Below are 11,042 nucleotides of genomic sequence, written 5' to 3'. Positions count from 1 at the left end.
TGAGATAGAAAGAGACAGGGGTAGTGAGGTAGAGAGAGACAAGGGTAGTGAGATAGAGAGAGACAGGGGTAGTGAGATAGAAAGAGACAGGGGTAGTGAGATAGGAGAGAGACAGGGGTAGTGAGATAGAGAGAGACAGAGGAGTGAGATAGAAAGAGACAGGGGTAGTGAGATAGGAGAGAGACAGGGGTAGTGAGATAGAGAGAGACAGGGGTAGTGAGATAGAGAGAGACAGAGGAGTGAGATAGAAAGAGACAGGGGTAGTGAGATAGGAGAGAGACAGGAGGAGTGAGATAGAGAGAGACAGAGGATTGAGATAGAAAGAGACAGGGGTTGTGAGTTAGAGAAAGACAGGGGTAGTGAGATAGAGAGAGACAGGGGTAGTGAGATAGAGAGAGACAGAGGAGTGAGATAGAAAGAGACAGGGGTAGTGAGATAGAGAGAGACAGGAGGAGTGAGATAGAAAGAGACAGGGGTAGTGAGATAGAGAGAGACAGGGGTAGTGAGATAGAGAGTGACATGGATAGTGAGATAGAGAGAGACGGGGGTAGTGAGATAGGAGAGAGACAGGGGTAGTGAGATCGAGAGAGACAGGGGTAGTGAGATAGGAGAGAGACAGGGGTAGTGAGATAGAGAGAGACAGGGGTAGTGAGATAGAGAGAGACAGGGGTAGTGAGATAGAGAGTGACAGGGGTAGTGAGATAGGAGAGAGACAGTGAGGAGTGAGATAGGAGAGAGACAGGAGGAGTGAGATAGAGAGAGACAGAGGAGTGAGATAGAAAGAGACAGGGGTAGTGAGATAGAGAGAGACAGGGGTAGTGAGATAGAGAGAGACAGGGGTAGTGAGATAGAGAGACAGGGGTTTTGAGATAGAGAGAGACAGGGGTAGTGAGATAGAGAGAGACAGGGGTAGTGAGATAGAGAGAGACATGGGTTTTGAGATAGAAGAGAGACAGAGAGGAGTGAGATAGGAGAGAGACATGGAGGAGTGAGATAGGAGAGAGACAGGGAAGAGTGAGATAAGAGAGAGACAGGGAGGAGTGAGATAGGAAAGAGACAGAGAGGAGTAAAGATAGAGATAGACAGGGAGGAGTGAGATAGGAGAGAGACAGGGAGGAGTGAGATAGGAAAGAGACAGAGAGGAGTGAGATAGGAGACAGACATGGAGGAGTGAGATAGGAGAGAGACAGGCAGGAGTGAGAAAGAAGAAAGACATGGAGGAGTGAGATAGGAAAGAGACAGAGAGGAGTGAAATAGGAGAGAGACAGAAGGAGTGAGTTAGAGAGAGACAGAGGAGTGAGATAGAGAGAGACAGGAGGAGTGAGATAGGAGAGAGACAGGGGGGTGTGAGATAGAGAGAGACAGGGAGAAGTGAGATAGAGAGAGACAGGGAGGGGTCAGATAGGAGAGAGACAGAAGGAGTGAGATAGGAGAGAGACAGAGAGAGATATGGAGGAGTGAGATAGGAGAGAGATATGGAGGAGAGAGATATGGAGGAGTGAGATAGGAGAGAGACAGGGAGGAGTGAGATAGAGAGAAACAGGGAGGAGTGAGATAGGATAGAGACAGGGAGAAGTGAGATAGAGAGAGACAGGGAGGGGTCAGATAGGAGAGAGACAGAAGGAGTGAGATAGGAGAGAGACAGAGAGAGATATGGAGGAGTGAGATAGGAGAGACACACGGAGGATTGAGAGAGATAGAGATAGGGAGGAGTGAGATAGCAGAGAGACAGGGAGGAGTGAAATAGAGAGTAGAGAGACAGTGAAGAGTGAGAAGGAGAGAGACAGGGAGGGGTCAGATAGGAGAGAGACAGGAGGAGTGAGATAGGAGAGAGACAGGGAGGTGTGAGATAGAGAGGGCCAGGGAGGAGTGAGATAGAGGGAGACAGAGGAGTGAGATAGAGAGAGACAGAGAGGAGTGAAATAGGAGAGAGACAGGAGGAGTGAGATAGGAGAGAGACAGAGAGATATGAAGGAGTGAGATAGAGAGAGACAGTGAGGAGTGAGATAGGAGAGAGACAGAGAGAGCTATGAGGTGTGAGATAGAGAGAAACAGGGAGGAGTGAGATAGCATAGAGACAGGTAGGAGTGAGATAGGAGAGACACACGGAGGATTGAGAGATATAGGGAGGAGTGAGATAGCAGAGAGACAGGGAGGAGTGAGATAGAGAGATACAGAGGAGTGAGATAGATCGAGACAGTGAGGAGTGAGATAGAGAGAGACAGGGAGTAGTGAGATAGGAGAGAGACATGGAGGAGTGAGATAGGAGAGAGACAGAGAGGAGTGTGATAGGAGAGAGACAGGAAGGAGAGAGACAGGGAGGAGTGAGATAGGAGAGAGACATAGAGGTGTGAGATAGGAGAGAGACAGGGAGGAGTGAGAAAGAAGAGAGACAGGGAGGAGTGAGATAGGAGAGAGACAGAGAGGAGTGTGATAGGAGAGAGACAGGAAGGAGAGAGACAGGGAGGAGTGAGATAGGAGAGAGACAGGGAGGAGTGAGAAAGAAGAGCGACAGGGAGGAGTGAGATAGGAGAAAGACAGAGAGGAGTGTGATAGGAGAGAGACAGGAAGGAGAGAGACAGGGAGGAGTGAGATAGGAGAGAGACAGGGAGGAGTGAGATAGGAGAGAGACAGAGAGGAGTGTGATAGGAGAGAGACAGGAAAGAGAGAGACAGGGAGGAGTGAGATAGGAGAGAGACAGAGAGGAGTGAGATAGGAGAGAGACAGGGAAGAGTGAGAAAGAAGAGAGACAGGGAGGAGTGAGATAGGAGAGAGACAGAGAGGAGTGTGATAGGAGAGAGACAGGAAGGAGAGAGACAGGGAGGAGTGAGATAGAGAGGGCCAGGGAGGAGTGAGATAGAGGGAGACAGAGGAGTGAGATAGAGAGAGACAGAGAGGAGTGAAATAGGAGAGAGACAGGAGGAGTGAGATAGGAGAGAGACAGAGAGATATGAAGGAGTGAGATAGAGAGAGACAGGGAGGAGTGAGATAGGAGAGAGACAGAGAGAGCTATGAGGTGTGAGATAGAGAGAGACAGGGAGGAGTGAGATAGAGAGAAACAGGGAGGAGTGAGATAGGATAGAGACAGGTAGGAGTGAGATAGGAGAGACACACGGAGGATTGAGAGATATAGGGAGGAGTGAGATAGCAGAGAGACAGGGAGGAGTGAGATAGAGAGATACAGAGGAGTGAGATAGATCGAGACAGTGAGGAGTGAGATAGAGAGAGACAGGGAGGAGTGAGATAGGAGAGAGACATGGAGGAGTGAGATAGGAGAGAGACAGAGAGGAGTGTGATAGGAGAGAGACAGGAAGGAGAGAGACAGGGAGGAGTGAGATAGGAGAGAGACATAGAGGTGTGAGATAGGAGAGAGACAGGGAGGAGTGAGAAAGAAGAGAGACAGGGAGGAGTGAGATAGGAGAGAGACAGAGAGGAGTGTGATAGGAGAGAGACAGGAAGGAGAGAGACAGGGAGGAGTGAGATAGGAGAGAGACAGGGAGGAGTGAGAAAGAAGAGCGACAGGGAGGAGTGAGATAGGAGAAAGACAGAGAGGAGTGTGATAGGAGAGAGACAGGAAGGAGAGAGACAGGGAGGAGTGAGATAGGAGAGAGACAGGGAGGAGTGTGATAGGAGAGAGACAGGAAGGAGAGAGACAGGGAGGAGTGAGATAGGAGAGAGACAGAGAGGAGTGAGATAGGAGAGAGACAGGGAAGAGTGAGAAAGAAGAGAGACAGGGAGGAGTGAGATAGGAGAGAGACAGAGAGGAGTGTGATAGGAGAGAGACAGGAAGGAGAGAGACAGGGAGGAGTGAGATAGAGGGAGACAGAGGAGTGAGATAGAGAGAGACAGAGAGGAGTGAAATAGGAGAGAGACAGGAGGAGTGAGATAGGAGAGAGACAGAGAGATATGAAGGAGTGAGATAGAGAGAGACAGGGAGGAGTGAGATAGGAGAGAGACAGAGAGAGCTATGAGGTGTGATATAGAGAGAGACAGGGAGGAGTGAGATAGAGAGAAACAGGGAGGAGTGAGATAGGATAGAGACAGGTAGGAGTGAGATAGGAGAGACACACGGAGGATTGAGAGATATAGGGAGGAGTGAGATAGCAGAGAGACAGGGAGGAGTGAGATAGAGAGTAGAGAGACAGTGAGGAGTGATAAGGAGAGGAGAGAGACAGAGAGGAGTGAGAAGGAGAGGAGAGAGACAGAGAGGAGTGAGATAGAGAGATACAGAGGAGTGAGATAGATCGAGACAGTGAGGAGTGAGATAGAGAGAGACAGGGAGGAGTGAGATAGGAGAGAGACATGGAGGAGTGAGATAGGAGAGAGACAGAGAGGAGTGCGATAGGAGAGAGACAGGGAAGAGTGAGATAGGAGAGAGACAGAGAGGAGTGAGATAGGAGAGAGACAGGGAAGAGTGAGAAAGAAGAGAGACAGGGAGGAGTGAGATAGGAGAGAGACATAGCGGAGTGTGATAGGAGAGAGACAGGAAGGAGAGAGACAGGGAGGAGTGAGATAGAGAGAAACAGGGAGGAGTGAGATAGGAGAGAGACAGAGAGGAGTGTGATAGGAGAGAGACAGGGAGGAGTGAGATAGGAGAGAGACAGAGAGGAGTGTGATAGGAGAGAGACAGGAAGGAGAGAGACAGGGAGGAGTGAGAGAGAGAAACAGGGAGGAGTGAGATAGGAGAGACACACGGAGGATTGAGAGAGATAGAGGTAGGGAGGAGTGAGATAGCAGAGAGACAGGGAGGAGTGAGATAGAGAGTAGAGAGACAGTGAGCAGTGAGAAGGAGAGAGACAGGGACGGGCCAGATAGGAGAGAGACAGGAGGAGTGAGATAGAGAGCCAGGGAGGAGTGAGATAGAGAGAGACAGAGGAGTGAGATAGAGAGAGACAGAGAGGAGTGAAATAGGAGAGAGACAGGGAGGAGTGAGATAGAGAGAGACAGGGAGACGTCAGATAGGAGAGAGACAGAATGAGTGATATAGGAGAGAGACAGAGAGGAGTGAAATAGGAGAGAGACAGGAGGAGTGAGATAGGAGAGAGACAGAGAGAGATATGGAGGAGTGAGATAGGAGTGATACAGGGAGGAGTGAGATAGAGAGAAACAGGGAGGAGTGAGATAGGATAGAGACAGGTAGGAGTGAGATAGGAGAGACACACGGAGGATTGAGAGAGAGAGATAGGGAGGAGTGAGATAGCAGAGAGACAGGGAGGAGTGAGATAGAGAGTAGAGAGACAGTGAGGAGTGAGAAGGAGAGAGACAGGGAGGGGTCAGATAGGAGAGAGACAGGAGGAGTGAGATAGGAGAGAGACAGGGAGGAGTGAGATAGAGAGAAACAGGGAGGAGTGAGATAGGAGAGAGATATGGAGTAGTGAGATAGGAGAGAGACAGGGAGGAGTGAGATAGAGAGAAACAGGGAGGAGTGAGATAGGATAGAGACAGGTAGGCTTGAGATAGGAGAGACACACAGAGGATTGAGAGAGATAGAGATAGGGAGGAGTGAGATAGCAGAGAGACAGGGAGGAGTGAGATAGAGAGTAGAGAGACAGTGAGGAGTGAGAAGGAGAGGAGAGAGACAGAGAGGAGTGAGAAGGAGAGGAGAGAGACAGAGAGGAGTGAGATAGGAGAGAGACAGAAGGAGTGAGATAGGAGAGAGACAGAGAGTAGTGAGATAGAGAGAGACAGGGAGACAGGGAGGAGTGAGATAGAAGAGAGACAGGGAGGAGTAAGATATGAGAGAGATAGGGAGGAGTGAGATAGAGATCGAGACAGTGAGGAGTGAGATAGATCGAGAAAGTGAGGAGTGAGATAGAGAGAGAGAGGGAGGAGTGAGATAGGAGAGAGACATGGAGGAGTGAGATAGGTGAGAGACAGAGAGTAGTGAGATAGAGAGAGACAGGGAGACAGGGAGGAGTGAGATAGAAGAGAGACAGGGAGGAGTGAGATATGAGAGAGATAGGGAGGAGTGAGATAGAGAGAGAGACAGGGAGGAGTGAGATAGAGAGGTACATAGAGGATTGAGACAGTAAGGAGTGAGATAGGAGAAAGAGATTGGAGAGATACAGTGAGGAGTGAGATGGGGGAGAGACAGGAGGAGTGAGATACGAGAGAGACAGAGGGACAGGGAGTAGTGAGATAGGAGAGAGACAGTAAGGAGTGAGATAGGAGAGAGACAGGGAGGAGTGTGATAGGAGAGAGACATAGAGGAGTGAGATAGTAGTGAGACAGAGAGAGACAGGGAGTAGTGAGATAGGAGAGAGACAGGGAGGAGTGTGATAGGAGAGAGACAGGGAGGAGTGAGATAGGAGAGAGACAGGAGGAGTGAGATAGGAGAGAGACAGGGAGTAGTGAGATATGAGAGAGACAGTAAGGAGTGAGATAGGAGAGAGACAGTAAGGAGTGTGATAGGAGAGAGACACATAGGAGTGACACAGGAGCCGTTTGATAGGAGAGAGACAGAGATAGACAGGGAGGAGTGAGATAGCAGAGAGACAGCGAGAAGTGAGATAAGAGAGAAACAGGAGGAGTGAGATAGCGAGGAGTGAGACAGAGAGGAGACAGGAGCTTCTGCAGATGGAGGATAATTAAATATTAACGGTTTGCAGTGGTGAGGCTGTGATTAGGGCTGAATGGGCGTCAGGCAGGGACAACACAGTTCACACACCTTGGGAGTAACTGGCTCCATCTGAATACACACTTTGCCTTCTAGCTAACTCATAGTCTTTCTGTCTTCCTCCCGCTTTTTAATTCTGTTTCTCTCCTCATTCCTTCCTCCCTCTCCCCAGCCTGGTCTCTGAATACCTCTTAATCCTGTTGCTGAGGAGTGGTGAGGGTACGGTGGTGAGGGTACGGAGATGCCATCCTGGGAGAGTCAGAGGCAACATGTATCATATTTATATAATTTAGCATACGCTCTTATCCAGAGCAATTTACAGTATTGAGTGCATCCATTTTCATACTGGTTCCCCGTGGGGATTAAACCCACACCCCTGGCATTGCAAGGAACATGCTCTACCAACTGAAGTACATGGGACCTGTTCTATTTAACATGCTGTATGTAAGCACTATCCCGTTGACCTGGCATCATCCCCCAGTTATTTTAGCCTTAAGCCATACCCTTATCCTACTCCTCCTCTGTTCCTCTGGTAATGTGGAGGTTAATCCAGGCCCTGCAGTGCTTAACTCCACTCTCATTCCACAGGCGCTATCATTTGTTGACTTCTGTAACAGTGAAAGCCTTGGTTTCATGCATGTTAACATTAGAAGCCTCCTCCCTAAGTTTGTTTTATTCACTGCTTTAGCACACTCTGCCAACCCGGATGTCCTGGCCATGTCTGAATCCTGGCTCAGGAAGACCACCAAAACCCCTGAAATTTCCATCCCTAACTATAACATTTTCAGACAAGATAAAACTGCCAAAGAGAGCGTTGTTGCAATCTACTGCAGAGTTAGCCTGCAGAGCTCTGTCTAACTATCCAGGTCTGTGCCCAAACAATTCAAGCTTCTACTTTTAAAAATCCACCTTTCCAGAAACAAGTCTCTCACCCTTGCCGCTTGCTATAGACCACCTTCTGCCCCCAGCTGTGCCCTGGACACCATATGTGAATTGATTGCCCCCCATCTTCAGAGTTCGTGCTGCAAGGTGACCTAAACTGGGACATGCTTAACACCCCGGCCATCCTACAATCTAAGCTTGATGCCTTCAATCTCTCACAAATTATCAATGAGCCCACCAGGTACAACCCCAAATCCGTAAATACGGGCACGCTCATAGATATCATCCTAACCAACTTGCCCTCCAAATATACCTCTGCTGTTTTCAACCAAGATCTCAGCGATCACTGCCTCATTGCCTGCATCCGTAATGGGTCCGCGGTCAAACGACCTGCACTCATCACTGTCAAACGCTCCCTGAAACACTTCAGTGAGCAGGCCTTCCTAATCGACCTGGCCGGGGTATCCTGGAAGGATATTGATCTCATCCTGTCAGTAGAGGATGCCTGGTCATTCTTTAAAAGTGCCTTCCTCACATCTTAAATAAACACGCCCCATTCAAAAAATGTTGAACCAGGAACATATATAGCCCTTGGTTCACTCCAGACCTGACTGCCCTTGACTAGCACAAAAACATCCTGTGGCGTTCCGCATTAGCATCGAATAGCCCCCGTGATATGCAACTTTTCGGGGAAGTTAGAAACAAATATTAGTTAGGAAAGCTAAGGCTAGCTTTTTCAAGCAGAAATTAGCTTCCTGTAGCACAAACTAAAAAATGTTCTGTGTCACTGTAAAGTCCATGGAGAATAAGAGCACCTCCTCCCAGCTGCCCACTGCACTGAGGCTAGGAAACACTGTCACCACCGATAAATCCACTATAATTGAGAATTTCAACACGCATTTTTCTACGGCTGGCCATGCTTTCCACCTGGCTACCAACAACAACCCTGCACTCTCCACAGCAACTCGCCCAAGACTCCCCATTTCTCCTTCTCCCAAATCCAGATAGCTGATGTTCTTAAAGAACTGCAAAACCTGGACCCCTACAAATCAGCTTGGCTAGACAATCTTGACCCTCTCTTTTTAAAATTAACTGCCCGAAATTGTTGCAACCCCTATTACTAGCCTGTTCAACCTCTCTTTCATATCATCTGAGATTCCCAAAGATTGGAAAGCTGCCCCGATCATCCCCCTCTTCAAAGGGGGAGACACTCTAGACCCAAATTGCTACAGACCTATTTCTATCCTACCCTGCCTCGCTAAGGTCTTTGAAAGTCAAGTCAACAAACAGATTACCAACCATTTCGAATCCCACCATACCTTCTCTGCTATTCAATCTGGTTTTAGAGCTGGTCAAGTGTACACCTCAACCACGCTCAAGGTCTTAAACGATATCATAACCGCCATCGATAAGAGACATTACTGTGAAGCCATTTTCATCGACCTGGCCAAGGCTTTTGACTCTGTCAATCACCGCATTCTTATCAGCAGACTCAACAGACTTGGTTTCTGAAATGATTGCCTCGCCTGGTTCACCAACTACTTCTCTGAAAGAGTTCAATGTGTCAAATCGGAGGGTCTGTTGTTCAGACCTCTTGCAGTTTCTATGGGCATGACACAGGGTTCAATTCTCGGGCCAACTCTCTTCTCTGTACACATCAATGATGTCGCACTCGCTGCTGGTGATTCTCTGATCCACCTCTATGTAGACGACACAATTCTGTATACTTCTGGCCCATCTTTGGACATTGTGTTAACTAATCTCCAGGCAAGCTTCAATGCCATACAACTCTCCTTCCGTGGCCTCCAACTGCTCTTAAATGCAAGTAAAACTAAATGCATTCTCTTCAACCGATCACTGCCCGTACCTGCCCGCCCGTCCAGCATCACTACTCTGGACGGTTCTGACTTAGAATATGTGAACAACTACAAATACCTAGGTGTTTGGCTAGACTGTAAACTCTCCTTCCAGACTCACATTAAGCATCTCCAATCCAAAATTAAATCTAGAATCGGCTTCCTATTTCGCAACAAAGCATCCTTCACTCATGCTACCAAAAATACCCTCGTAAAACTGACCATCCTACCGATCCTCGACTTCGGCGATGTCATCTATAAAATAGACTCCAACACTCTACTCAACAAACTGGATCCAGGCTATCACAGTGCCATCCATTTTTTCAACAAAGCCCCATATATCACCCACCACTGCGACCTGTACGCTCTCGTTTGCTGGCCATCGCTTCATACTCATTGCCAAACCCACTGGCTCCAGGTCATCTACAAGTCTCTGCTAGGTAAAGCCCCACCTTATCTCAGCTCACTGGTCACCATAGCAGCACCCACCTGTAGCACCCGCTCCAGCAGGTGTATCTCACTGGTCACACCCAAAGCCAATTCCTCATTTGGCCGCCTTTCCTTCCAGTTCTCTGCTGCCAATGACTGGAACGAACTGCAAAAATCACTGAAGCTGGAGACCCATATCTCCCTCACTAGCTTTAAGCACCAGCTGTCAGAGCAGCTCACAGATCACTGCACCTGTACATAGCCCATCTGTAAATAGCACATCCAACTACCTCATCCCCATCCTGTATTTATTTATTTATCTTGCTCCTTTGCACCCCAATATCTCTACTTGCACATTCATCTTCTGCACATCTACCAATCCAGTGTCTAATTGGTATATTGTAATTACTTCGCCCACATGACCTATTTATTGCCTTACCTCCCTTATCTTACCTCATTTGCACTCACGGTGTATAGATTTCTATTTCTTTTTCTACCGTATTATTGACTGTATGTTTATTCCATGTGTAACTCTGTGTTGTTGTATGTGTCAAACTGCTGTCCTTTATCTTGGCCAGGTCGCAGTACAAACTAGAAAACCTAGAAAACCTTTGACCAGACAGCTGTTCCAATAATCAATTTAACCGCCTGTCGTTCTATTTGTTGTGTTAACCTGTCTGTTCTCTCTGTCTCTATCTGTCTGCAGTGACGTTGTTGGACTCCATGTCTGCTCTGGGAGACCTGGGCTGGGAGGCATACCCTGCAGAGGGGGTGAGTAACACTGTGACATCACTTCCTGTCTCAGGCAGCCATACGGGATCCCTTCAACCCCGATCCACACACACACACACACACACACACACACACACACACACACACACACACACACACACACATTCACACACACACACACACACACACACACACACACACACACACACACACACACACACACACACACACACACACACACACACACACACACACACACACACACACACACACACACACACACACACACAGAGAGAGAGACAGAGAGAGAGGAAGAGAGAGAAATAAAAAGAAAGAGAGAGAGATGTATGACCAGATATATGACCATATTAGAGACTCATATTTCCCTCAAATTACACAGACCCACAAAGATTTCGAAAACAAATCCAATTTTGATAAACTTACATATCCACTGAGTGAAATACCACAGTGTGCCATCACAGCAGCAATATTTGTGACCTGTAGCCACAAGAAAAGGGCAACCAGTG

At 48.2% G+C, this 11,042-nt stretch overlaps 1 protein-coding gene across 7 annotated transcripts in view; it reads left to right on the top strand.

Moving 5' to 3' along the window:
- The window catches only part of LOC118372431 (ephrin type-A receptor 3-like), a 230,768-nt gene that overhangs the window by 33,849 nt on the left and 185,877 nt on the right, over positions 1-11,042 (top strand). For all 7 annotated transcript variants that reach the window (XR_008077269.1, XR_008077267.1, XR_008077268.1 and 4 more), the window contains exon 2: positions 10,490-10,554. Coding sequence is in view for 4 of the 7 variants with exons in the window: in XM_052476502.1 (XP_052332462.1) it covers positions 10,490-10,554 (65 nt within the window). In the remaining 3 variants the exon portion in view is untranslated. The remainder of the gene's footprint in view (positions 1-10,489; positions 10,555-11,042) is intronic.

Source organism: Oncorhynchus keta, chromosome 23 (assembly GCF_023373465.1).
Source record: "Oncorhynchus keta strain PuntledgeMale-10-30-2019 chromosome 23, Oket_V2, whole genome shotgun sequence".
Classification (NCBI taxonomy): Eukaryota; Metazoa; Chordata; class Actinopteri; order Salmoniformes; family Salmonidae; genus Oncorhynchus; species Oncorhynchus keta.
The sequence above is the reverse complement of the archived record's forward strand: the minus strand, read 5'-3'. Positions and strand labels throughout refer to the sequence as shown.